The following is a 27,273-nucleotide window of genomic DNA, read 5'->3' as shown; positions in this document are numbered from 1 at the left end:
ATAATTTGTTTGTTTTTTAATAATTTTAATCTTTAGATATATATATTTTTGGGAATAAATATAATTCTTAATTGATCAAATGTCCATCAAGACATTAAATAAAGCACAGGAGCAGACTTCTGCCTAAGCAGCCAAATTCAAAGCATCATTATATCATTTGTCATTTTGTGTATTTGAGTCGAATAGGCTCATTTGTGATCAAGTGATTGCAAAATTCCATTTCTTTGACCTCATGACATTAAAATTGAGTCTGTATCCGTTTTTGCTACCGCAACCAAAATGGCGCCGTTCAAGTGGCAGCCGGTGGCGGTAGCTCCGTCCACTCTTGCTCGTTTTGTGCTTTTTTTGCTGCTTTTCTGTCTTAATGATTTGATTTGGTGATTCTTAACGATCCCATTTACTTTGATTTGTACTTTGTGCTTTTGCTTTGTTGTTCTTCGGCCTTTGCGACTGTACTGTCTAACCTATAACTATGCCTTTTCTTGCTACTGTCACAATGAAATTTCCCGAATACGGGATGAATAAAGTTATCCAATCCAATCCAAATGGTAGACATTCGTTCATATGATCTAAGGCTTAAACTTATTGTTGAAAAACTGTGCTTGAAAGTATCCTGTATATTTTTGTACTGTAGTATTGTTGAGTTTCAGTTCATCTTGAGTTTGTTTGTGGCGACCACTGACCATGCGTAAAATGTTCTACCAAGTAATGTGGGCACACTTTGTGTGATGACAGACAACTTCCTGTCTCAAGCTGTTTTTAAGACATCAGCAATGACAGGATTGCTTAACCACTGCACACCAAAAATGCTTTTTGAGCTGAAAAATGGTCATTAGGACATAGTATTGACAAGTTGACCTGGGAGATAAATTGATTTTATTATTCATATTTCAAATAATGAATTCATGACTTTTGCTCAACATTGAACAGTAACATGATGACATTAATGTTTGTGGAATGTAGGAGATCAATATTGTGTCATGGAAGCTTGCTTTTTAAGAGCTCCACAGATTTTCTATGGGGTTTGGGTCAGGGGAATTGCTGGCCAGTCAAGCACAGTAGCAAAATAGTCATTAAAGCAGCTTTTGGTTAAACATTTTTTTAAAAATCAGTGTGTAATAAACAGTCCAGTACACAAGTTTCACTTCCTGAATTGACTTAGAAAAAGATATCGAATATATATTGTTTTCCGTGAAATTCACATTTTATAAGGTGCATTTCCTTTTGGCCAATCGTCTTCTCATTTCACGGTAGAAGAAGCCTCGTGGGCGGCTCCAATTCGATCACAGAGGACCAACGCGACGCCAACGGCCGAGTCTGCATTCTGTCCGTATACCGCCGGCACGTCAAACACCCTCTTGACTTCCTGTCTCAGCACCTCATTACGTGCCAGGGCGCTCCCGCTGCCCACTATCCTGCGGACCCCCGCCTTCTGCAGGCGCTCAGGGGGCATCATGGAGGCCAGGTTCTCCAGAATCCCACGGCAGAGCGCTCTGGTGACGTGGCCCAGAGAGATGTTGCGGGCGGAGATGTTGGTCACCTGACCCAGAGCGAAAGGCTGGTGCCTCTCGCCAAGGATGGTGGGAGTCACGGCGAGTTCGCTGCTTTCTTGGTTTAGAGCGCAAGCGATCACCTTCTCATATAAAGACTGGTCGCTTAGCTCCACACCTGTGATAAAGGGAAGATCTCCTACCCTAAACTCTTCCCCTGATGGAGTGGGTGACACCGTTGAGAAAAATTACATACCGAGCTCTTTCATCCAGCCGGTCAGCATGTCCACAAAAGTGGCCAGCGCGTTTCCTCCATTTAACGACGCCGCCACCGCCAAGTACGAGCGGCCAAAGTACGGGAAGAATGCGACGGGGGAATCGGGCTGAGGAGAGTCGGGAGGTTTGAAGTCAGCTGGCATGGCGAAGCTCAGTTGGGCTGAGGTGCTTATGTTAAGAACTAGTGTTAGGAGCACACAACATGCCGTCAAATTAAGGGTAAGACTAATTCAATACAAACAGCCAGCGACTTTAAAATGATAGCCAACCATATTTTGGACAGAAGCCATTCTCAAAAAGTGACAGAAAATGCTTAGTAAAATGAAATTTTGGTTGTGATGTCACAACCAAAATTGGAAGAAAACCACATTCCTTAATGTAATGTTTTAGATGGGGTATTCGGCCGTTTGGTCGCCCGGAAGGTTATTGATAATTACCATTTAAATCGTTGCTCAAATTCCCTAAATACAAACTGCGAATTATTATTTAGTCATACTTAATGCCCTATTAATTATTAGGCTAAAGAAAAGCTCCACATTTCACTTACTTTTATTGTATTTTGTTGGAGAACTTGTTAAGACCCTGACTGATGTAGCTTCTTAAAGGGACAACTCATGTACATACAAACTCTTCTACACTCACACGTCGGCTCAGTGAAACTGCTCAGGGCCATTGTTGGCTTTTATTGATGCATAGACCGTGTTGTTTTACCTTGTTTTGTCGCCGGTCTTTTGGTCGCCCGTTGTCGCGGTCCGGGCGACCAAAAGACCGGCGACCAAACGACCGCACATGTTTAGATGGAATACCAAAGAGATGGTATGTAAAGAAAGCCAGCTTTGGATGTCAAATTCTTTTTCTACATATAAAAATGATATTGGTGCACCATTCCATAGCACTTTTAACATGCGAGGCAAGGCAAGTTTTAGGCTGAGGTAGGTGTGGCATTGCCGAAATGCCGTGTCCTTTAAAGACTCCCCGATTCACCTGCGTCTGTCTGCGCGCTCAGACATGAGTAGACGGCACACTGGAAATCCCCCAGGGCAGCCCCTACCGGCGTCCCCGCGGGGACGCCGTGCCAGTCGGTGAGCGTGCGGCCCGCCAACTCACCGGAATGGGCGCACCCGGGAAGCAGGTGCAAAGGGAAGCCGGCGTCGGTCAGACTACAACGTGCACAGACGCAATTGTTAAGTGGAACACTTCACATGCTTCGAGCACCCAAAGCAAAATTACAAATCCACACGTACATGTCCACATTCCACTGGTTAGATGACGTGTTATAGAAACCCCAACTGGCTGCATTCTGAGGCGTCATGAGACATTTGTCTAAGCCACACAACGAGGACACGACATAGTCCTGGATGGTACCCGCCACGGTAAAGCCCTTTAAGAACGCCGGCCTGCGGGAGAACCGCGGTTTCGTAAACTGCATCAATAACAGCCACGTACTGGGTTTCCGTTTGGCTCACCTGTGTTTCATGTACCAAAAGATTGTCGCGCAGCCGAATCCTGTCGCCACGCTGAGGTGCGAGTCCGGTTTCGGAAGAGAGGACAGGAACTTTTCGTCGCAGCGGCCATCTTGCCAGGTGATCAGATGACTGAATTTGCCTTTGGACCAATCGCAACCTGCAAGCAAGGGAACAAAATAATCATAATTAAACATCTGTTTGCTCAAAGAGGAGTTCAATATTTGGCAACGGAATAATTTGCCGCTTTACTGAATGTCATCAATGCATGTCAATCAAATGAAAAACAGTAAGCGCAATGAGGGAGCATTCTTCTTATGTATCATTTTTACACCATTGCATGGAATTGTTCATCATGTTCCATCAGAATCCCCAAAGTAAAATAATTTCTAACCAATTAGTGAGGTTTTGTAGCAAAATGCAGTGTTTCCAAGGTTTGGATGGGACAAATTCCAATTTTGTCAGATTAATTTTTAACCTTTGCCCATGTTCAACTACAATTACTATTGACAGGTTCTCGAGGTGATCTGCCTCCGGATAAGCTTGATTTTCCAGTTTATTAACATTTTATGAAGACAACCCCATAAAAATGAAGGAACAAAAAAAGCGCAACATCAACATAATAGTGTTCTATACCTCTCTCTGAATTCCAGAACAAAACCCCGTGCATCTGTCCCGAAACCCCTATTCTCCCCACATGTTGCATTTTGTCCCTAGGAAGAAGATCAATGCACCGGTCCAAAGTGTCCAGAATACGGCCGGTATCCTGCTCCTTTGCCTGTACATATATGAAAGATTCCCCGAAAATAATAATAGTAAATAAAGATGACGCTGACGCGTTTACGGGGCGTGAGCTAGAGGTACAGATCAGCTGCAAACATACCTTTATCCCATTAGAATCGGCAATGTCAGATGCAGTTGGTAAAGTCTGGCTTGCAATGACACTCCTTGAGTGGCATTCTAATAAAACTGCTTTAATCGAGGTAGTCCCCAAATCTACCCCGAGTGTGTACGTATTCATGGCAGCAAACAAATAATACTGCAACTACAACTGAATGCACTGAACATTGCACTTCTTCTTCGGTGCTTGGCGCAATTCCAAGTCAAGCGCACTGCTGCATCTACATTGAATTACTCGTTCACTACGTCTTGATATCACATTTCAAAAACACACGAACATATAATATATAAATGAACCCTCTATTATCAGTTGATAACACGATTGAAAGCTTTGCAAAACCGTAAAAAAAATCCTACATTTTACTGTAACGTGAAGGCACCATTATCAATGGGAGACAATCGTTATCATTTGTCGGCCATTTTGTTACAGTGCCATTCGAAAAAAAATGTTGTGATCGAGCGAATTCTGAGAAATATCTATGTATTTTCAAACGATGTTCAAGCCGCACTAAATTATCTGCTGATTTAAAAATGACGAATAAAAAACTATGTATTTTAATGCTACATGTAGTCGGAATAATAGCCATATTAATACGAGTTATTATAAAGCAAACCGTTTGAAAATGCAGGGTTAAGCGTATTTTAGTAAGAAAAAAATCAATCACCTTATGTATGCTGCAAGAGAGCCTAGCTGGGAAGTTTACTGCTTCAAAATGGCCACCAATCAACGCTTCTGAGTCCACTTTGCGCATCTAACGCTTTAAACATATCTATTTTTTATGACTACTCTCCGGTTCCCACAATGCATTTCCCATAGCATGGTCGGGGACTAATTGTCAAGGACTCCCTTTACAAAAAATAAAAAATAAAGAATGACTTTCCGTCGCCGCTTTCACTAACATTTTCCGTGTTCAACGTAACGTTTTACACGCGATGCATTTGTGATCACGCTGTGAGGAGCAGAATAAGGCCTTCGTTCTCCCTTCCGGTAAGATTCACAAGGCTCGTTAGATTGAACATGAACGCAGCAGTAAGTAACATTTTACGTTAGCAAAGCTAGATAATATTGAATTTCGCTGGAAAATCGAAATCGCACTGCGTTATTGTCATTTTTCCATAACCACACAAACCTTTTTGACTTGTTCTGCTGAGCATCCGTGTAGTCAGGTGTTAGACAATTTAGATGTAATTACGAATTTCGAATCCATCTGTTGTAAAGCTAACGGCGTCCGATGACTTCCGGCGCTTGTCATTTCGTCATCAGCACACAATAAAAATAAGTTTAAAAAAAAACCTGTCAAATATTATTTTATTGTGAATAGAGAACCATTATTTGTATTTTTATTGAGTAAATAAAATTAGGTTAGTTTAAAAGAAAAAAATAATTAATATGGATAAACATTGAGACACTGGTTATGTCCCCCAAAAGCACTGCATTTTTTTTTTCAATTTATAGTAAGGGATCTAGCTAATAATGGTCTATGAGTGCCCAATGAAATGATGGTTTTTCTTTAATGAGAGTTGTTTTTACATTGTCTTTTGTGTAGAACCTCCCCGTGAGCCACGATCCAAACCAAGATGGCAGGTGTAGTAGCCAAGCGAGAGGGGCCACAGTTTATCAGCGAAGTGGCGGTGAGGGGCAACGCCGCCATGCTCGACTACTGCCGCACCTCCGTGTCGGCGCTGTCCGGAGCGACCGCCGGCATCCTGGGCCTGACGGGACTGTACGGCTTCATTTTTTACTTTTTGGCTTCCTTCCTGCTCTCCTTGCTGCTCATCCTCAAGGCCGGCCGACGATGGAACAAGTGTTTTAAATCCAGACGGCTGCTCTTCACCGGGGGTCTAGTCGGCGGTCTTTTCACCTACGTCCTGTTCTGGACTTTTCTCTACGGAATGGTGCACGTATATTAAATTGATCACACTTCTCCTTCAACTCGTTACATTTAATTTGAGCTGTAGTTGAGCCAAAATCCTAGATTTTTATGCTAATCCATTACGACCTGCTGAGACAACGTCCATTTTTCCTTCCCACGCACTAAACATTGCCTTTTATTGACAACCGGGACTCTTCAGTTTGTTATCCTACCTAGGATTTCTATTATTTGGATTGTAGTGTAATAAAAACTGTAGCACATGACATCCTAAACAAGGTGTAACTTGATTTGACACTTTACTGTACAGGACTTGTTACCAATACATAGAAATGTGATTACTGATTGGAATAAATAACTCTGTACTTATTTGTATTTGTCATTTTATTTCATTTTTTTTCACCTAAATACTGTCACTTTTCAACAATAAGACCTTTCAAATAAATAGGAATACACTCACATGGTAACAGTAACAATCCAATGTGAATCAAAGCAATAAGATAATCGGGTACTTTATGTCTAATGAAATAACGCTTAGGTTTATTTTCTTAGGAAATATTTCACTTGAGGCATGTTTTGGCAACTAATATATTTATGTGCAATATAAGCAATTATTAAAAAAAATAATTTAGCTAGCAACGAGTTTGCCTTCTGCTCATAGTTGGGATGAGCTCCAGCACCCTTGCAACCCTCCTGCGGGAAAGAAGATAAATGACTATCTCGCTGGTTCATTTGCGGCCCCCCTCCCACTTCTAACGGTCTGGACGTCTACTCGTGATAAACGCCTTGGAATTGTTATCAGAAAGACAAAAAAAAGAAGAGCCGCGGGATTGGACGTCGTCTCTCGAGGCGCCATTTTGAGTTGGGGTTCACTCACCAGCCAATCACCCACCAGGTTTTTTTTCCCATGGGTCTGTCTTTACGCAGCGGGTGACTGGTCACCCTGCCCTCGTGGCAAATGTCAGTAAAGTGGTCAGTCGGTTTCAATTGCGAGACGCGAACGAGATGTGATGCTTGGCTTCGGCACCCTGCGGAGAGAGGGCAGAAGCGTACCGCTGGCCCGTGTTGCGCGGAATGGTGGGACCCCGCTTGTCCTCGCCCGGCTCCCCCGTAACCCCCGTGGCTTCGATGTCCTCTTTGGTGTTGTTGTCGGCCTCTGTTTCTAATTTCCTAGATTTCCTCAACCTATCCCGTGTCTTCTTCTCCCTGATGGAGTTCCGTTCTTTCCTGTAAAATATGAAAATTGGAGTCACAATAAATTGGCTCAAAGTGTGAGCCAGTGGTTTTTTTTAAATACAGTATGATAATAATTCTGATGCTAACTAACTAATAATACTATTTTGGATTGTCCAAGAAATGAGATTCTGATTGGTGACTATACCCAGATGATTATATTGGCATAATAATGAGTGAAAATAGCATACTTTGAAAAATATGGTAATCACTGTGTACATCATACTTGAAATTGATGATCTCAAATTTCTTGTTTCGATAGAAGGAGCTGGTGTTCATCATGTATAGCAAGATCATGTCGCACACAAAAGCCCCCTAAAAAAACAATTCCATACTTTTTAAACACTGTTTGTAAAAATCTCAATATATTTGAATTGATCCGCAGCAATAAAGAGAACTCACAATTCCTAGAAGAGCAACTCCAGAACCAATAGCAATAATTGTGGGAATAATATTGAATTTCCCAGCCTGCAAGGTGAACAAAAAAAAGACACAAAATTCAGTGCAGACTATTTCTGGAATCCTTTTTTTGTCCTAAATTTCAGGAATTACAGCTACTACCTGGCCATTGATCATGATGTCAAAACGAATCCCATATACTTTATACAATGTGCGAAAAGTTTCCCCCTTTTGATCCTTGTAGTATTTGGCGTATCTGGGAGACAACAATTAGTGAAAAACTAGAATATTCCCAATAATATTGAAATGGCATACCTGAAGTTATATCCCGATGTGACAGAGTTGTTCAGGTTGAGGTCCAGACGGGTGAAAGTATATTCTGGATTACATTTAGAGTAATCTTTATCCAAATCACAGTACCACTCAATTAGGATGCCAACAGAGCCACCCTGGTGGGGAAAAAATGACAATAACCGAAAAAAGATATCAGCTTTACCGATATGGCTTACATTCCTTTTCTATTGTCTGTGAAATAAGTATTGAAATAGGACTCTAAATTGTTAAAGTCTTGCCACTTTTGGGTCCCAATCCAACCAGTTGATAAACAACTGCAATGGTTACTACTACTACCTTGGTGGCCATGTCTTGGAAATCGTTTCCGGTCCAGCTGACCAAATCCCCGAGTCGAAAAATGGGACAGTAAGGATGGTCGGCGTGATCGTAGGAGCATCTTTTCAAGTAACCGTCATCGGCGTTGTCGAGAACGTTGGACCTGCCGAAGTCAAGACAGCCATTGTGACAAGTACTTCCAACACAAAGCTCCTCCTCCACTGCAAGATTTGTACAAGAAAAATCCAACACTGATCAACAAGGGCTGGCTCTAGAGGTGACTGTGTAGTTCCCTTCAAAAAGAGGGAATTCAGCCAATACCAATTAACGTACGTGAACTCCCATCTCTGAACCTCTTAGCCAATCATCTTAGAGCATAACTGTTAGACCAACAACATTGCGATCACAACAGTTTAAAACTTTGCTACGTGTGTGTGTCTAGTATGTGTTATCATTTGTCTCCAACCTACACAAGGGACTAAAAATGGAAATTAGCCCTCGACTACAATTTTACATGGAATAATCCCTCGAATATCGTGGTTAATCTAGACCAGACATGGCCGCGATAATCTAAAAATCGTGCAGTAGGGTCACCCCTATTATAACTTTTTTATTTTGTCTTCAGTGCTTAGTAAAATTAGCAAGAGTGGCTTCCGCTTACGAGTTTCAGCGTGGATTTTCACATTTTTATGAACTTTAAAAAATTATAATAGTGGGAAAAATATCGCAAAGTAGTGAATTCGCAATGAGTGAAGATGCGATAATCCAGGAATTACTGTATTTGGATTGGATAACTTTATTCATCCCGTATTCGGGAAATTTCATTGTCACAGTAGCAAGATATGTTCATTAACATGAATATAAATATGTTCATTAATATGTGCTGTCCCTTATTAAATAAATCGAATCGGCACCTAATGGACATCATTGTCACACTGCCTTCCACTGAGGCAAAGGATAGAATTAAAAATATTGTAGCCTGTCTTAAAAAAAAAATAACATGGCCTACTGTATTTATTTTCATCTCTTGATTGCATCTGTCTGATTTCCAAGTGAGGTAAGGCACCTTGCGTCAAAAAGTGCTACACAAATCACTTTACGTTACCTTTCTGTTTAAAAAAAAAAGAGGGGTAGTGAGTCCATCTCGTTGGACACCTGTCCACGCTCAGGCTTTCCGTCAAGGGCATCTGGCATGACGCTGTCTCACCGAGCGCGACGCGCCGGCCGTATTAATAGAAGGCTCTCTGCTCTGAAAAGCTATTTAAAACATCCTCGGGCCGCATGGTTTTCTCAGCCCACTTGCTGAACGATGGAAAAGGGAGCCGGCTTGCGAGCAAGTGCGCGTCAATATTGACCACCACCTGCGGACACTTACTTGGAGAATTCAAACTTGGGGAAGCGGATGAAGTTTTTGATGTAAACAGTGAAGTTCTCCGCTTGGCTCAGTAAGGGCTCTCTGAGGGGGGGCAACAGGGGAAGCGGAACAGTTGCTTCATACGTATCTGTAAAAAATAGATGGTGTGAAAATGTCTGGAGGCACTCACGAGGGTCTCTTGCTGGATTCTACGGGACACCAGGCGTGGATTTCGCAGGTCCCGGTGCTGTTTATGCACATGCCTGTTTTCATTCCTGATGGAGAGAGCAAAGATTCTTGGCATGTTTGGGATTAAAGTGCTGATTTTGAAAGGATTATGCTGGGAAATGCTGATGAATGAAAAATCTTATTAAGTGGATAATTATAGATTCGGCTTATCTTACAAATATTAAGCATAATAATAGTTTACCATGGTCCTTTTTTGAAATCACTGACAGTCTTAGCGTAGGTGTCCTTCAAAAAGTAGTATTTTTTTAAGTGAACTGAACAAATATTGACGTAAATACTTCTCACCATGTCCTGCTATGACGGTCTCTCCCTCGATGCAGTCTTCATCGCTAAGACATTGGCCGTCTGGTATTTTGGAACTCTGTGATTTGGAGAAGAAAAAAAGACAATTTGATTGCTGGAAATGTCATAGCGATTTATTTCCTGAAGAGAATTAGCTGATATATTGGTCTCACTACAGGAAATGTATTAGAAATATATCTTGTGGTTACTACTTTCTGTAACAGTTTAAAATAAGACTAATACACCTCTCAAACTGACCCCCAAAAAATCTATTATTGAATTAGTTTATCACTAGTAAACATCCAATCCATCTGAAATGAGAACATTGGTTCATTCGCTGCCACCCTCCCTATTCAAATGAATTGGACATCTCGCACTCACCTCTGCACAGAAACCCAGCCTCTGATTGGGCGTCTCAATGTAATTTGTGACCACGAAGAAAACTTGTTCGCCCTGTACAATACAATTAAGGGATGTTAGTCATTCTGACCACCAAAGAAAAGGTTAAATGAATTACGCGGTGGAAAAGATCAATGCCGTTAAATCGAATGGACATCCGAGCGAGCGATAATCTTTGATGACAAGAAGCTCATTGATGAAGGTTGTTATAGTAAAAGAGTTTAGACTTTAGAGCATACGGTACATTTGGTGGAATGACGTAATCCTCGGAGCTCCACAGGTGAAGCCCACTCTCCGAGCTATTGGTCAGCGTCACGCCTTTCAGCTTGGTGATGACGGACGACTGGATTGCCTCCTCTTTCTCCTGGTAGCCCTTCTTCATCACAAACACCCACCTGATCGACAGATTGGACGCTCAAGCACGTACGCCGTCGTGGGAGCCATTTTCTTGGCTTCGTTTGCCGCAGAAAAATCAAAAGAAACTTTTAGAAATGTACTCCTGTTTATCGAGGAGCTGGAATATTCAAGATGGCCATCTCGTTCAATCTTAAAATACATTAGCACTATAAATGTATCGGATTACCGGAATATGTGTTGTGGTAGTTAGTAAAAGAACAACATTGACATTGATAGCCATTAAGACGTCCAAGACATTTGAAAGTGTATTCGCCGTCCCAGTTCAATTGGCTTGGACATCCCATATTGATGAACATATTGAAATTCACGGCATTTATTTGTTTCTGCGATTTTCGGGGGTGCTGGAGGCTATCCCAGCTCACGCCTGAACTAGTTGCCAGTCAATCACAGGAAATAAACAGGGAAGAAGCCCATATTTGGACGTCTTGTTAAGAGTTAACGGCAATAGACACCCAATCCATTTGGAATATAGACTTAATAAGAAATTCCTACTTATAAAAGCAGCACATGCTCTGCCACTTTAACGCACAGGACGATCGCAGGCACACATACACCTATTTTTAACTTTGTGAATCACTTTGGCGAAGGTTAGTTTAGGCAAAGGCACCCTTGGACAGAAAGAAAAGGTCCAACACAGGATTGTGCACCTTACCCGATGATGTACCCGAGCACGGCCAGTTGGTAGATCCGAAACAGTATTCCGATCCTCCTGTTCTCGGCGATGACGTATTTTTCCGTCTTGTAGTTGAGGAGGGAGAAAAAGAAGGTCCCCCAACCGGCCATGTTGGCGATTGTGGGAGTTAGCGGGCTGAGCTACACCATGCAGGGCATGTCCCCTCCTCAGCTGGTTGACTCGTCAGGGGCCACTGTCACTCTGCGCGCTACTCCAACATGCCTGAAGGCAACATGAGCACACGTCACAATCCACCGGCAGCCTTGTAGGTTGCCCACTTCAATATTTTGACAATAAAACACTTGATGGAGCGAAAAACATGTGTCATTTCATTCCGTGCCGCTTATCTTCACGAGGATGGCGGGGGTGCTGGAGCCCATTCCAACGTTGACCACTTGTCGATGTTGACTACTAATTTATGTTGTTGACTACTTACTTATTTATTTATTATTATTATTTATTTGTGCACTTCATGGGGAAGCTTTAAATCTCATTGCTATACTTCTATGACAATAAAAGCATTCACTTCAATTCAATTTGGTGGTACTGTGAATTAAGATTTTTCCAGGCAAGGTGGGTTAATCCTAGTAGCTGACCTCTATCATTACTCACATACTTGAAATGATGCAATTTCACAGATTAAATTTGGAGAAAATTGAATTTAAAGTTGCTACATAGGTTCTTTGTCATGCTTGCACTTGCCATTTTTGTGGTACTTGATTAGAAGCATCAAAATGGGAAGGGCAACCATGACAAAGTACACATGCAGCAACTTTGATGTCAATTTTATCCTAATTTAATATGTGAAATTGCATAATTTTGAGTATGTGTACTGTTAGGATTGACACACCTTGTCTTGAAATATAGAAACAATCTTTATTTACAATTACAGTATCACAAAAAAAGCATTCAAGGGGATTCACATAATATTGTAATTGTGGGATGAAGCAAGTGTTTTTAATGGAGCTACTTTATTTCATTTTTAAATTATGAGCAATACGGTGCTGTTTTTGATTGTTGAGAGTATTTTTGTTTTTGAATGAAATTACCGTAACGGTTGGAATAAGCAGGGGGACTATTTTGAGCATCCGCTCATTTGACCACCAAAACGCAAACGTCCGCTGGCTTGACCGCAGTAGGAAAAAGGGGCTTTAGTGCCATGGTACATTATTTCACGGGGTCACACACGTCAAAAACATTTTTATCTAATATCTCCTGGATCAAGATTTGCTTGTTTATGGTGTCAGTTGAAATGTAAGTGTTAACGAACGTCAATTAATTGAACGCTGAGGGTTAAAATGCAACATTTGAAGTCGGGAAAGGAAGGAACTATTTTTGTTGGGGCGGATGGATATGGTCAATGACGTGGCACAATATATATAAAGGAGTTTGCCGTAACTGCTTTATAGGTCGTCAGACGCGGAAGAAGCGATTAATCATTAGCGACAAATAATTGTTCCACCATAATCAAGCCTTTGTTGTAAGTAATAAGACAATCAGTCTTTAGTTAACGGTATCTAATCTGAATTTTATGTTTTTAGGTTGTAAACATAGGCGCACCTAGTCGTTGTAGGAACGCACCGGTCGCTGTTGTTTTCGTTCTGACACATTTTAAAAAGTTTGACGTTAACGATCTGGGTGTGCGCTTTGGAAAAACGAACTACTCTAGAAATCTACGGTTTATCGCCGCTCTATTGATGTTATCGGCCAGTGGTTAGCTCTTAGCAAGAGCAGTGACTCGACATTTTTAGCTGTAGCATCCATTATGGGAGGCAGCAATGGAACAAAAGGGAGTCAAGTCAACAAGGCCTCAAAATGGCGCTGTTAACCCAAATTATTGTAGTCGACCATTCACCCATTCAAAAATGCCATACCTGTCCATATGTACTCATGTCTGTTTTTTCCCCCTCGAAATTTTAGGTGTAAACATGCAGATCTTTGTGAAGACCCTCACTGGCAAGACCATCACCCTCGAGGTTGAACCTAGTGACACCATCGAGAACGTCAAGGCCAAAATCCAGGATAAGGAAGGCATTCCCCCTGATCAGCAGAGGTTGATCTTCGCTGGGAAACAGCTGGAAGATGGCCGCACTCTCTCTGACTACAACATTCAGAAGGAGTCCACCCTCCATCTTGTCTTGCGTCTGCGAGGTGGTATGCAAATTTTCGTGAAGACCCTCACTGGGAAGACCATCACCCTCGAAGTTGAACCCAGTGACACCATCGAGAACGTCAAGGCCAAAATCCAAGATAAGGAAGGCATTCCCCCTGACCAGCAGAGGTTGATCTTTGCCGGCAAGCAGCTTGAAGATGGCCGCACTCTGTCCGACTACAATATCCAGAAAGAATCCACCCTCCATCTTGTTTTGCGCCTGCGAGGTGGCATGCAAATCTTCGTGAAGACCCTCACAGGCAAGACCATCACCCTCGAGGTTGAACCCAGTGACACCATTGAGAATGTGAAGGCCAAAATTCAGGACAAAGAAGGCATCCCTCCTGACCAGCAGAGGTTGATCTTTGCCGGCAAGCAACTTGAAGATGGTCGCACCCTGTCTGACTACAATATCCAAAAAGAATCCACCCTCCATCTTGTCTTGCGTCTGCGAGGTGGCATGCAAATCTTTGTGAAGACCCTCACTGGCAAGACCATCACCCTCGAAGTTGAACCAAGTGACACCATTGAGAACGTCAAGGCCAAAATCCAAGATAAGGAAGGCATTCCCCCTGACCAGCAGAGGTTGATCTTTGCCGGCAAGCAGCTTGAAGATGGCCGCACTCTGTCCGACTACAATATCCAGAAAGAATCCACCCTCCATCTCGTTCTGCGTTTACGAGGTGGCCAGTAATAAAAACCATTTATCTTTAAGATAGTGCAGTACAAAGGCAATTGCCACTATGACCAAAATGTTCAGTGCACATTGTTGGAATAAATGATCAAAACTTTCTTGTCTCTTATTATTAAAGGAAAAATGAAACTGCGGGGAGGATGTTGCTTAATGGAATGGGGAAGTTGTTTTGAGATTAAAAGCTGAACGTTGGATGGTGATAAACTTATAGTAATTAGAATTTATTATAAGTCTTAACTTATAGTAATTAGAATTCATGATAAGTCTACCTATATACCTAATGTAAAAGAAAAAGTCACGGCATTTCTAACAATATTGTGGCGCCATCTAGTGTTGAAAAACTAAGACCTTTTTGCCCCTGCCATGCATTCTTATACAATCATCTCGATTAAAGTCATTTTAACATTGAGTTAAACGTTTCTTAATTACTTATTGAGACGCCAAGTTATTAAAAACATGACAAAGGGTGAAAATGAATATAGAGTCGATTATATTCAAATCGCACCAAGTGAATTATTGAAATGCGTGCCTTGCTTTGGTATATCATTTTCCATATAAATTAGTTGCCTTATAGTATTGGCAGTTATTTCAGGTAGCACAAACAAACATTTAAATTGTTGAATTGTCAAATTAAGAAGGGTAATATAGGACTAAGTGTATCAAAGTTTCTCAATAAAAAACAGCAGATGTACAAGTTTAATACTTTATTCAAACAATATGCATTTAACATTTGGTCATGTTAAAATTGAACTTTTTTTTTTTTTTTTTTACATGGAATTTTCTTTCTATTACTGGCCACCCCTTAGACGAAGGACAAGATGGAGGGTTGACTCTTTCTGAATGTTATAGTCGGACAGAGTGCGACCATCTTCAAGCTGCTTGCCGGCAAAGATCAACCTCTGCTGGTCTGGTGGAATGCCTTCCTTGTCTTGGATTTTGGCCTTGACATTCTCGATGGTGTCGCTGGGTTCAACTTCAAGAGTGATGGTCTTGCCAGTGAGGGTCTTCACAAAGATTTGCATGCCGCCTCGCAGACGCAGGACAAGATGGAGAGTGGACTCCTTCTGAATGTTGTAGTCGGACAGCGTGCGGCCATCTTCAAGCTGCTTGCCGGCGAAGATCAACCTCTGCTGGTCAGGAGGGATGCCTTCTTTGTCCTGAATTTTGGCCTTGACATTCTCAATGGTGTCACTGGGTTCAACCTCAAGGGTGATGGTCTTGCCGGTGAGGGTCTTCACGAAGATTTGCATGCCACCTCGCAAACGCAAGACAAGATGGAGGGTTGACTCCTTCTGAATGTTATAGTCGGACAGAGTGCGCCCGTCTTCAAGCTGCTTGCCGGCGAAGATCAACCTCTGCTGGTCTGGTGGAATGCCTTCCTTGTCTTGGATTTTGGCCTTGACGTTTTCGATGGTGTCACTGGGTTCAACTTCAAGGGTGATGGTTTTGCCAGTGAGGGTTTTAACGAATATTTGCATGCCACCTCGCAGACGAAGAACAAGATGGAGGGTGGATTCCTTTTGAATGTTATAGTCGGACAGGGTGCGGCCATCTTCAAGCTGCTTGCCGGCGAAGATCAACCTCTGCTGGTCTGGTGGAATGCCTTCCTTGTCTTGGATTTTAGCCTTGACGTTCTCAATGGTGTCACTTGGTTCGACTTCAAGGGTGATGGTCTTGCCGGTGAGGGTCTTCACGAAGATTTGCATGCCACCTCGCAGACGCAAGACAAGATGGAGGGTGGATTCTTTCTGGATATTGTAGTCAGACAGGGTGCGGCCATCTTCAAGCTGCTTGCCGGCGAAGATCAACCTCTGCTGGTCTGGTGGAATGCCTTCCTTGTCTTGGATTTTAGCCTTCACATTCTCAATGGTGTCACTTGGTTCAACTTCAAGAGTGATGGTCTTGCCAGTGAGGGTCTTCACAAAGATTTGCATGCCACCTCGCAGACGCAAGACAAGATGGAGGGTGGATTCTTTTTGGATATTGTAGTCAGACAGGGTGCGACCATCTTCAAGTTGCTTGCCAGCAAAGATCAACCTCTGTTGGTCAGGGGGAATGCCTTCCTTATCTTGAATTTTTGCCTTGACGTTCTCAATGGTGTCACTTGGTTCAACCTCGAGGGTGATCGTCTTCCCAGTGAGGGTCTTCACAAAGATTTGCATGCCACCTCGCAGACGAAGAACAAGATGGAGGGTGGATTCCTTTTGAATGTTATAGTCGGACAGGGTGCGGCCATCTTCAAGCTGCTTGCCGGCGAAGATCAACCTCTGCTGATCAGGGGGAATGCCTTCCTTGTCTTGGATTTTAGCCTTGACATTCTCAATGGTGTCACTGGGTTCAACCTCAAGGGTGATGGTCTTGCCTGTGAGGGTCTTCACAAAGATTTGCATGCCACCTCGCAGACGCAAGACAAGATGGAGGGTGGACTCCTTCTGGATATTGTAGTCGGACAGGGTGCGGCCATCTTCAAGCTGCTTGCCAGCAAAGATCAACCTCTGCTGGTCTGGGGGAATGCCTTCCTTGTCCTGGATCTTGGCCTTGACATTCTCAATAGTATCACTCGGCTCAACCTCAAGAGTGATTGTCTTGCCAGTGAGGGTTTTCACGAAAATTTGCATGTTTAAACCTAAAACGAACAAAAAGATATCGGTATTAAAATCATTGCTTTACAACGCAAGGACACTGCGTGTCAACTATTAACCCATTTGTTTAGTGCGGGAAAATCCTTACTTAATGAAAAAAATAAAGGCAAATTGTATCGTTAAGGGATTGAGTAAACTGTTGGTTTTGTCGTCAGCGCCATTTTGAGGTCTTGTTGACTCCCTTTTGTTCAGCTGCCGTCTCCCATAATGGAGGCTAACGCTAAAAACGTCGAGTCACGACTGTTAAAATTTTACTATTCGCCTAAAACAAATTCAACGATGACAAAATCGAGGCTATAGAATTCTTAAATTGACAAAAGAAAGAAAACGCGTCGACCGTACCGTCTCCCATTTACTCAACGGCCACAGCTGTTTACGAGGATAGTTAGATCCAGTAATTACACCCCTAAAACATTTACTTAAACAGCTCGAATAAAAAAAAGATTCACAACTTACGGTATAGAAGCGTCGCCTCTGAACAAATTATTCGAAGTATAGAGTCTTGCGAATACTCGCTTTAGCTCTTGAATTATAAAAATCCAGCTCGAAACCTCTTTATATAGTCAACGCTGCCATGTCATTGACAATACCCTTCCGCAAAAAAAATAGTTCTCTCTTCGATTGAACTAACATATTTCAAAGCTATAGCGTTAACTTTTAGCCACCTTTTAAGATCAAGTTAAATTAAGCAGTATAATAAACATGTTATCCGCCGAAGGTTATCAAGAAAACGATAGTTTATCTGTGGTCGCTGCGCGGAGTAATATTTCATGGCACAACGGTACTTGCCGAATTTTCTAGACGGATCTTGGCAACTCGAGCTTTCGGATTTGATTGGATGGAAGGATTGTTTGTTTGATTTGTCATTGGTTACTGAGCAGTAAGTGACCCGAATGCCGACGGCTAAATAACAAACAAGAACAAACAGGATGGGAAAACATAATTCAACGTTTTGATTAATTGGAAGTCTCGCATGACTCATGACTTGTCATTTTGTTTTTGCGTAGTTTAAACTGTATTCATGTACATTAAACAATGAATTAAAGTTTAATTGAGGCGTGATTTGAACTGGGAAGATTGGCATTGAGTGATCATTTTACTTTGCCACTGACGGTGATAGCCGTCCAATCCAATTTAACTGGGAGGTTGGCAGCCCTCGCTGTTAAAATGGAGTGGATGTCAATGAGTTGAATGTCTGCTGTGTGTCGAAACGTGACTGGCACATATGCTACCATCTGTTACAACAGCAGTTGGAATTATTTTAGGCCATGAGATATGACATATGAGGGGGGGGGGGGGTCACTTTTACTTGGTTTCATATCAGCATAAGTCCTTCTAAAACACTTTATGTGGGCATGAGACCCTGTAACACAAAAACAATAAATCCATTCATTGGCTTGAATTCACCCACAACCCAAAAGATAAGTAATGTAAAAAAAATGTATATGAAAATGACAATAAAAATCACGACAATAAAAATCACAACATAGCTTTATGGATCCAATAAACTCCCGTGTAAGGGTAAAGGTCAAGCCCTGACCTCCTTCATTTTGCCACATAAAGTGATAAATTAACTTTTCAAATGCTTAGATATGGCTGTGAGACCACGTGGCAAGCTTATTTATGGACCCTTTTATATGACACAGCTCATATTCACCTATTTGGGTCACTACATAACTTTGAGCAACATGTCATATGACACCCAACCCGTGATGTGCAACGTCAGAATTTCCTAACACAGAGCTGTGTGTCAGGATAAACTAGTTCAAACCTAGAGGAATGTGTTTGTGTAAGTCCGCTGTACTTTGTCCTCCCTCATGCTTGGAAATAATTACCTACTGGGGCCCTTAAAAGCATTCTGGAAAAGTTGTATGTGCACCTTGGACTTGTGAAAAGTGCACTCAAAGAGGTGGACAACAATATCTTTGAGGTCATCGCATTTCAATGATTCGGTTGTCGTGAATGAGGACAGTTTACTCATGTAAATGGGGACAAGTGGACTTTTGACATTTGTAACGTGGAGGAGCATTTGGGTCCACGCCCAGTTTCGCAACGGACAAGTCTGTTCAGTTTTTCTAGAACTTCCTGAGGTTGGCTGATTATAATCACAACTTCTCACGTCACTGCACGCTTGAAAGAAACAATGATTTTCACTGCAACTGTTTCCTGTTGTTGCAGAATGGATCTCGTGAAGCATACCGGTGGTTGCCATTGTGGAGCTGTTAGATTTGAAGTCTGGAGCTCCCCAAACCTCCATGTTTTTGATTGCAAGTATGGCTAATCATTGTGTTTTAGGGTCACGATTCAGCACCTGACAATTTGCTTTTTACGCTGTCATTTTTCAGCTGTAGTGTCTGTACAAAAAAACAAAACCGACATTTCATTGTCCCCAAGTCCAACTTTACACTTGTACAGGTAGGAAGTCTCCTAAAAATACAAGTTTTTTTTTTTTTTTTTTTAGCTTGTCCCTTCTTTTCCAGGGTGACGATCATCTGACCACATATACATTCAACACTCACATTGCCAAACACACTTTTTGTAAGAAGTGCGGCGTTCAGAGTTTCTACACGCCACGCTCCAACCCCGATGGATATGGTATGAGGGAGATCTGCTTACACACAGAATTCTCACATGACCTTGTGATGTAAACATATTTTGCCTGTGGTGTCAACACCAGAAATGACCAGACTGTGAATTTATTCTAGGCCAACAGTAGTAAACACGCTTGATATAACAGGGAAAAAATTAACATTGCTGTTATTGCCTAGTTGTAAAAAATTGGAAGTTGAAATTAGTCTCGAAAACCCTCCTTCATCTCTTCACAGGTGTAGCACCACATTGTCTGGATCCAGGCACAGTGAAAAGTATCACAGTGGAGACATTTTTGGGAGACAAATGGGAAGAAAGCATGGAAGCACACAAGACCATCCGAGACATGTCAAAAGACACCCAGGGGACAAAATAAATTCACAGTTGTCTTAAAATCAAACAGTTGGTTTGCAGTAGAAAAACAGAGCTTTAATCCTTTTTTTTTGTAAACAATATTAGCCAAACATAACACATTTTCTTATTAAGGCTCTACGTGGCGTGTACAATGTCAATGGCAAAAGTCTCAACGTATTTTGCATCTTTTAAAGTATATCCACACATAGCAGGAATTAGAACATTTTAGTCACCTTTTAATATATTTTCTCAATTTTTGGCCCTCGGGAAATCCTCTGGAACGTGTTGATGAACATGTAGCGTGAAAAGGTGATGTACAGATAGCGAAACCAAACCAGTTGAGTGCGATGACAAAGCATCGCGGCCTGAAAAGATGAACGTTTAGATGCAAGCTGACATCTTTACTCCATATAAAAAAATGTCTTTGCTTATGAAATTCTCAGTGGTATAGTAAAGGCTTACTTTGCATTGCCGGTAGCCCTTTGAGCCTATCATGCAGCAGAGGGATGACGGAAGCAGGCAGCTGAAAGGAAGTTCCAGGAAGGAAACATATTTCCTGAGCAGTCCGACAGACACGAGGGAGAACAAGCGGCAGTCTGGGGAACAGGAAGAGACCGTTTATGGTTCATGTTACAGCTGGAGATGATTATCAGAAATGAAGAACATTTGGAGCATTCTGGCATGTTGCAAAAATTGAAGCAAATACATACAGCACTTGCTACAACACAGGCGCCCAGACAAGTCACATTAGGATAAAACCAGGCGATAAATTGATATTCTTTTTTAAAATTAATTCATTTTTGTTGTTCTAAAAAGGAAATCTAGCTACTAAGAGGAAGTGCTTGCATCTATAAGATGATATTTGGTGGGGAAAGTGACCATTTTGGGTCATATCAGATTTTTTTTCCTGGCTCTATCGCCCAGCTTTAGCGACACCACCACCCAAAAAACATTTAATAGCAAAAGAAGTTGTATCCATTTGAACTGGCAGCAAACACAGGCTAGAAAAGCTTAAATCTCTGTGTGAAGATAACTTAGTGTACAGCCACGTGAGGAGGCTTAGCAATCACGTTGAGGCTAATTCCCCCAACAGGCCAGAGCGATGAATAACGTGCCACTCAGCCAACTATCCAGAACTGTAAAAACCTGTTTTAGCATGACTGATGACGCATTTGCTTTATTTATTTATGAGTGACTCCCTGTTTGACAAAGTCTCAGCGGTTAAGCATGAAATGTAATAGAGGATCAAAAACAACTCACTGATGTTGGCCTATAAAAATCTCAATATGTAAAGGACACTAACTAGTATATCAAATTGTTATATTTGCAACACTGGTGCTTTTACAATGTCTTTCTTCACACGTGTGCATATCACGAATGACATATTCATTATTTAATGGTCCTTGGAAAATGTCCTGCCCTCTGGGTGACCAAAATTTGGAAAGAAATTGCTGAGGTGAAGCAGCTTGAATGACCTTGTGGATGAAAAGTGCAAAGTACCAAAAAAAATCTGACATCATCATCTGGTAACGTTTACTGACGTCTGCAAGTGAAGGATATTCACAAGAGGGCGCTATATATTAACACACATTAAAAAATGTATTTTTACCTCAAAAGAATGGCATGAGGCCCAAACATTTGAAGTTAATTTAAAAAAAAAAAGTGGTACAAGGTATTCTGATTTGCATGTGTTGTTGCAGGTGGAAAAATAATGATAAAATGCTATAATGTTACCATTTGGTAGTTGGTCAGTGGAAGCCAGGTGCCTGGAGTTGGAGAAGAAGAACAGTTGATTGAAATGACAAAAATATCAAAAGCATGGGGCTTTTATTAGACAAATATCAGCACCTTAAACTTGGCTGGATTCGATATTAGAGATGCTATACTTTGATTATAAAACTTTTTTTGACCAAAGGCCACGCGAACTGTATTGTGAGGATGTTGCAATTTATGTTAGATGAGGTCTGAAGTCAAATGGAAAGCCATAATCTTAAGTGAAAGATTTGTGACCAAGACAGGCCGCCCACTCCAGTTCAGTTCGAAGATAAAAATGTACGTTTCTGCCAGAAGAAAAGCTTGTTTGGTCAGACTTCCAAACCAGAGTTGCCCTCCCACTTCACCGCTTTGCTGTCAGGATTTATGGCTTTTCTCTAAGAACACAGCAGAGTGCTGTTGAGGACTCTGTTAGTCGTATAACGCGAGTATCATTAAAAAATATGTTGAAAAGTATTTGTGAGGTAAAATTCTTGACAAAAACGGTCGAAGATAAAACAGTGTTTAATGATTATCAGAGATGCGATTCAGCCTACCTGACGGCTTTATAGATAGCGATGTGATTGCTATGGCAACTGACCCCTCTTCCGTCAAAAGTCACCATCTGAAACAAGAAATTCAATATAAATAATAATATAAGGTAATGACATGGCTCTTTATACTGCACAGTGACCAAAGTAACATCAATAAAGTGCAAAACTTCTCTCATAGCATCTTTTTTTCTCTCTGTATTTGTGCTGTCAGCCTTTACACAAAGTAAAAACTACACACACAAAACTTTCATGGAATAATCTATTGAATAACTGGTTACCAGATTTTCTTTTTGGCAAAAAAAGGGTTTCTTTTTAATTATCCACAATGAAAAAAATAAAAAATAAAGAGTTATTGCCCACCCAGGCTTAGCACGAGTTACCACACAGTACATAAAAGGAAATCTAAGACCTGATTTGTAGTGCATACCATGTTGAAAGAGTGGCCTCTCAAGTGCTTTGCAATTACAGAGGCGAGCAGGGAGACCCTCCATTCTGCTTTGGGGTCGTCTGGAAAGTTCCTGTAAGGCAAAGAAAAGCACTTTGGCTTCATTCGGTTGCGATGAAATGAAATCAGAGTTTTCCTGAGATGTTTGTTGTCAGGCCTCACAGAAGTGACAAAGATGAATGACAACAAAAGTGAGAAAATGTGGGAATGTTAAAGGTGGAGAGTACATGAAACATCCCAAAACGCTAGCCCCATCTATTGTGTTGACTTCACATTAATGGATATTGCTCCCTAGGATATGTGTACGTGTGTGAAGCAGGGGTGGCCGCGAGGCCACGTCAACTCACATTGCCTTTCCTTTTGTCGCAAACAATGAGTCGGGACCGTTGGGCAAGTAGTGGGAAGTGATGGATTAGATCACAAATCTATTGGGTGCCAGTGAGGTGGTGTGCAGGGGTCGCCGGCACAACGGGGGGGAGGGGTCGCGCTTCATTTTATCTTTTGATGGAACCGCGTTTCAAGGAAAGTCACGGGTTAAAATTGTCGGCTTGTCAGACATCGGCCAACCTGCAGACGGCGGCCTGTTTTTCACTCGTAAATGCTTGTGGTTCAACATTTTATGTTTTCTTTCCTGGATTGGGCTTCACCCCCGCCACCCAGTTCTGCGAAAAGTACAATTTGATTGTTTTCTAGTGAGCACGGTGCACTCTTTTTCACTCTTGCATTTATTAAGCTGTTATCTTAGATACAAACACAAGACACCTGACCTATCCCCAAGCAGACCAAGTCTTGGGGTCGCCATGGCAACACGGCAAAATGTCCTAAAATAACCTCGGCATCGAGCACTTGTTGCTATGCATTTGGATAGCTAATTGCTTGCAGGCGTTTGTGCGCGCAGTTGCTGAACTTTAGCCCAGTGAAAGGATTGTGTTAGTGTGTGTGTGTGTGTTGGGGTTGTTTGTATCTGTGTGTCACACAGGTCTTGTTTAGTCTGGTCCTATTAACCATTGGCCTTTGGAAAAGACAAGACTCCTGTCCACTCAGCATACCCGTCAACCTCTGCCGATAACTGCCCTTATAAATGATTATGATTCCCCTTACAAACCCCCCAAAAACCGTAAGGTGTTTGTAAGGTTTTTGGGGGGTTTGTAAGGGGAATCATAATCATTTATAAGGGCAGTTATCGGCAGAGGTTGACAGGTATGACTCAGTTACAGTCTACTGAAATGCATTTACAAAAAAAACCAATAAATAATACAGATCAAAATGTATGCTAAACGATGCTACTGTGCTATTAGGTCAAATTTCATGATGAACCTACACGACTCCTTACAGGTGAACTTAATTTGACCCTTTTTCAACTTCTGAATGCACATCCAACTGGTAAACTTTCCATTTTTCAAAATATGTTTCATTGTATTTAAACACAGGCCATCAAGTGGAGGCCTTAAAGTCAGTTTGGAATAGCGAAGCGAGGTCTGGTCGGGCCTGATGAGAGACGACACTGTTAGATTTGTGCAGTGAGCAGTTCTAATCAATTGCTGGGAGCAGACCGAGGTCAGGCCAGTGCGAGCGCGGGTGGGCAGGCGGGCGGGCGGAGGCAGCAGAGCGTGCTTCGATCCAGCTTGATCACAATGGCCACAAAATGCACCGGGGCCCCAAATACTGTCAACACAGCTGTCCTATTCATCAGCATAAATGGGAAAATCCCATTTTCAAACTGGATTTACATGTCATCTGACTTTTTTTTCTTGCAGTACCTACTTGCTGGATAAACCTGTTTATCTAGTGACCTATTAATTCAAACTAGCCACAAGATGAAAAGACGAGGGCTCTGATTGGACGTCTATCATTGTCAATGGCACAGAAAGAGTTAAGAGCAAAGCCGAACTAGGCCTGGGCGATGAATTACTTTTGTGCATTTTTAATTGTTGTTCTTGTTTTATTTTTTGGCAAAAACATAATTGAGTAGCTATTTATTACATAAAACAATCCAGGAAAATAATTTGAGCAAGTTAGTTTAGGTTGTATGTTTTATATGATGCATCTATTTTTTTTTTACAAGTAATACAATAGGAATAATATATAATATAAATAAGACTGATATTATCTGCTTAATTTCATAGTAATTATGCTATCCAAATTAATTTGTCCTGCCTACAGTAAATATTTTGGTCACTTTTAGGTTTTAAATTCATTTAATGCCAGCTTGCCTCGTAAGCATTGATATTTGACTTCTAGAGTCATCAATGGCAGTGAAGGCAAATCTAAATAATAGACCATTTAACAATACGCAGATGGATCATTGTATTATTTCTGGATCTGGAATGTGCATCTTGCTTACTTGTGGTCTAGTACGGTAACTCTGGACGATGGTATCCCCAATTTAGCACAGCTGTTCAAAAGTTCTTTTTTACGTAGAGCACCTTGATTGTAGTAGTTACCTGAAAGAAAATTGACGTACAACAAGTCAAGGGCATTTTTATTTACTGTTTCTTTTCCTTATGAAATCATAGCTGAAATTCATGTCGGAATGGATGCCATACACACAACAACACAACTAATAGTAATACTAAGCATCCTAAACAGAAACAATCTCGATCTTTTTTTTTTTTAAATAGAAATGAACGGATTTGTTGGCTGCCATTCTTAGGAACAGATCTCAATAGCATGCATATTTTGTCCATTTTGAAAATGTATTTTCTTCCATGTCACTTATGTTCGCAGTGCTTTTATTGTCTGAAATGTACTTAAGCCTGCAACAATGTAGAAAAAATGAAACGCCAGCAAACGCAAGAATATTCATCATAAAGAAGACTTCAAAGAACAAGAAAAAAGTCACTGTACCTTCCGATAAACAAAGCAAATGTACGAGGACATTGCATTCAACAAGTCGTATGATCGTTGGTCCAAAGAACATGCATTCATCATCCGGATGCGCAGTTACAACCAGACATTTTATATCAGCCTCATAATCTTCCAAACAGAGTAAAACATTAATTTCATGTTTTAACGATCGGCGGTGTCGACAATAAATGTATTTTAAACAACCGACATAAGCCAAAACTATGATGACAACTAACCACAGGTACATTATTTTTGACCGTCCCTATCAACAAACCGTAATTGAACAAGCAAGGCACGATTAGTTCCACAATTAAACCGAGTGGGATCGTCCAATATTTTCATAGAAATACTCAAAAATCGCGTTTGATGATAACTGCTTATATTTTATAATATTTTGTCATGAAATAAATACGTCGACTTTGGCTTGATAACTTCTATACATTTAAACATAATAGGAATAATCTAGACGATCATCAGAATAGGGGATCGTTTTAAGGTTAAAATAAAAACAAGTTTTTGGGGGTAAATGTTTTTTCCACAAGACTGTAAAAATAATTGCAAACAAAAACATTGTATTGTTTGGGGGAAGATTTAGCTAGCACACGGCTTTGTCCTTGCAGATACATAAATACAGGTGGTTATAAAATAAAACTCTTAACACACAATGAGATGATAATATTTTAACAACATTTAATGGAATGAAAATAACAATGACGTATGTTTTTTATATAATATGAACTGGCATTAAATTTGCATATCCTAACCAAACAAGTGTACTGTACGTTGACCTGTAAGGACATAAAGCGACAAATGCGGCGCAGCCTAGTCGACTCAGTCGTCTACTGCCCGTTACGCGCAGATTTCTACTACACAATTGCACACTTTCCCTGCTTCAGTCACTGTTCGATTCTTCGGCAAACTTTCCAAATATGAGGTGAGGGCGAATCTTTTTAAAAAAAAATTAAATCGGCAAAGCACCATGCGCAGGGTTATCCTATTCACTGCTATTGATACGATGAAAATCTGCTTTGCAAGATGGCGACGTGGTTGTGAATTCAAAGGTGAAATACGGGCAAGTTAGCTTGCTAGCGACAACAACAACATATTCAACATCGTACTTTTACATTCCAAGTTCTGCATAGCATGTGATTGTCGGGGATTTATCATTGTGGGTTTTGATCCGCACGAAATGCTTGTTGTGTGTCAGAAGGGCCATCCTCCCAAAAGGCGACAACTAGTAGTGCTGTAAAAATAAATGAGTATTATCACTAAAGTAGAGGATAATAAAAAGATCCATTGGGGTTTTACTGTAAGTCATATTCAAAGCATTGCTCCTGTGGTTTGGATCGTGTAAACGTTAAAAGCGATCAAAAGCATTTACCCTATTCTCACGCTAAAGCATCTACCAACCATTACATGAGATTAAGCTACTTCAAAACTGATTAAAAAATGTGTGTCAGATAAATTATAATTTTACCACTTTTTTTCCTCCTTTTTTTTTAACTCAAACAAAATGTCCTAGTCCTTTTCCTCTCTCCCTGTTTGCGCTGTCAGCCCCAAATACATAGTAATAACAACCCAAAAAATTAATTGATCTATTGAATAAGAGATTGCTCGATTTCTTTTTTT

At 41.2% G+C, this 27,273-nt stretch overlaps 8 protein-coding genes across 19 annotated transcripts in view; 4 read left to right on the top strand and 4 right to left on the bottom strand.

Moving 5' to 3' along the window:
* Positions 1-853: 853 nt before the first annotated feature.
* shpk (sedoheptulokinase) lies at positions 854-5,374 on the bottom strand. 3 transcript variants are annotated; one of them, XM_077593207.1, is made up of 7 exons: positions 5,260-5,349; positions 3,866-4,007; positions 3,233-3,389; positions 3,011-3,163; positions 2,751-2,926; positions 1,747-1,947; positions 854-1,668 (listed from the first exon to the last, which is right to left on the bottom strand). In XM_077593207.1, exons 2-7 carry the CDS (start codon positions 3,933-3,935, stop codon positions 1,241-1,243), a joined length of 1,185 nt encoding a protein of 394 aa, XP_077449333.1. In that variant the 5' UTR covers positions 3,936-4,007; positions 5,260-5,349; the 3' UTR covers positions 854-1,240. The 3 variants fall into 3 exon arrangements, with proteins under 3 accessions (XP_077449333.1, XP_077449332.1, XP_077449334.1); XM_077593206.1 differs by lacking the exon at positions 5,260-5,349 and adding an exon at positions 4,113-4,377; XM_077593208.1 differs by lacking the exon at positions 3,866-4,007 and having other exon boundaries at positions 5,260-5,374.
* On the top strand, positions 4,914-6,369 carry emc6 (ER membrane protein complex subunit 6). The gene is made up of 2 exons (XM_077593218.1): positions 4,914-5,117; positions 5,677-6,369. Exon 2 carries the CDS (start codon positions 5,708-5,710, stop codon positions 6,038-6,040), a length of 333 nt encoding a protein of 110 aa, XP_077449344.1. The 5' UTR covers positions 4,914-5,117; positions 5,677-5,707; the 3' UTR covers positions 6,041-6,369.
* On the bottom strand, positions 6,367-13,731 carry p2rx5 (purinergic receptor P2X, ligand-gated ion channel, 5). 2 transcript variants are annotated; one of them, XM_077593209.1, is made up of 13 exons: positions 13,490-13,726; positions 11,595-11,837; positions 10,770-10,920; positions 10,508-10,579; positions 10,130-10,205; positions 9,786-9,870; positions 9,617-9,697; positions 8,263-8,404; positions 7,948-8,081; positions 7,795-7,888; positions 7,636-7,701; positions 7,460-7,548; positions 6,367-7,227 (listed from the first exon to the last, which is right to left on the bottom strand). In XM_077593209.1, the coding sequence occupies exons 2-13, from the start codon at positions 11,723-11,725 to the stop codon at positions 6,984-6,986; spliced, it is 1,365 nt and encodes a 454-aa protein (XP_077449335.1). In that variant the 5' UTR covers positions 11,726-11,837; positions 13,490-13,726; the 3' UTR covers positions 6,367-6,983. The 2 variants fall into 2 exon arrangements, with proteins under 2 accessions (XP_077449335.1, XP_077449336.1); XM_077593210.1 differs by lacking the exon at positions 9,786-9,870 and having other exon boundaries at positions 9,617-9,743; positions 13,490-13,731.
* LOC144068593 (polyubiquitin-B) lies at positions 12,956-14,558 on the top strand. The gene is made up of 2 exons (XM_077593212.1): positions 12,956-13,095; positions 13,536-14,558. The coding sequence occupies exon 2, from the start codon at positions 13,544-13,546 to the stop codon at positions 14,459-14,461; it is 918 nt and encodes a 305-aa protein (XP_077449338.1). The 5' UTR covers positions 12,956-13,095; positions 13,536-13,543; the 3' UTR covers positions 14,462-14,558.
* Positions 14,559-15,150: 592 nt separating this feature from the next.
* On the bottom strand, positions 15,151-17,720 carry LOC144068588 (polyubiquitin-C). The gene is made up of 2 exons (XM_077593202.1): positions 17,560-17,720; positions 15,151-17,087 (listed from the first exon to the last, which is right to left on the bottom strand). Exon 2 carries the CDS (start codon positions 17,077-17,079, stop codon positions 15,250-15,252), a length of 1,830 nt encoding a protein of 609 aa, XP_077449328.1. The 5' UTR covers positions 17,080-17,087; positions 17,560-17,720; the 3' UTR covers positions 15,151-15,249.
* cenpv (centromere protein V) lies at positions 17,692-20,118 on the top strand. Its single transcript, XM_077593216.1, has 5 exons — positions 17,692-17,983; positions 19,282-19,374; positions 19,449-19,518; positions 19,584-19,698; positions 19,929-20,118. The coding sequence occupies exons 1-5, from the start codon at positions 17,874-17,876 to the stop codon at positions 20,066-20,068; spliced, it is 528 nt and encodes a 175-aa protein (XP_077449342.1). The 5' UTR covers positions 17,692-17,873; the 3' UTR covers positions 20,069-20,118.
* On the bottom strand, positions 19,888-25,908 carry pigl (phosphatidylinositol glycan anchor biosynthesis, class L). 2 transcript variants are annotated; one of them, XM_077593215.1, is made up of 8 exons: positions 25,645-25,908; positions 25,142-25,241; positions 22,780-22,870; positions 22,356-22,423; positions 21,781-21,812; positions 20,509-20,642; positions 20,280-20,411; positions 19,888-19,945 (listed from the first exon to the last, which is right to left on the bottom strand). In XM_077593215.1, the coding sequence occupies exons 1-7, from the start codon at positions 25,889-25,891 to the stop codon at positions 20,283-20,285; spliced, it is 801 nt and encodes a 266-aa protein (XP_077449341.1). In that variant the 5' UTR covers positions 25,892-25,908; the 3' UTR covers positions 19,888-19,945; positions 20,280-20,282. The 2 variants fall into 2 exon arrangements, with proteins under 2 accessions (XP_077449341.1, XP_077449340.1); XM_077593214.1 differs by having other exon boundaries at positions 19,888-20,411.
* A 545-nt stretch (positions 25,909-26,453) lies between these two features.
* The window catches only part of ncor1 (nuclear receptor corepressor 1), a 29,747-nt gene continuing 28,927 nt past the window's right edge, over positions 26,454-27,273 (top strand). For all 8 annotated transcript variants that reach the window (XM_077591604.1, XM_077591608.1, XM_077591606.1 and 5 more), the window contains exon 1: positions 26,454-26,578. The gene's annotated coding sequence lies outside the window, so the exon portion shown is untranslated. The remainder of the gene's footprint in view (positions 26,579-27,273) is intronic.

Source organism: Stigmatopora argus, chromosome 22 (assembly GCF_051989625.1).
Source record: "Stigmatopora argus isolate UIUO_Sarg chromosome 22, RoL_Sarg_1.0, whole genome shotgun sequence".
NCBI classification, from domain to species: Eukaryota; Metazoa; Chordata; class Actinopteri; order Syngnathiformes; family Syngnathidae; genus Stigmatopora; species Stigmatopora argus.
The sequence above is the reverse complement of the archived record's forward strand: the minus strand, read 5'-3'. Positions and strand labels throughout refer to the sequence as shown.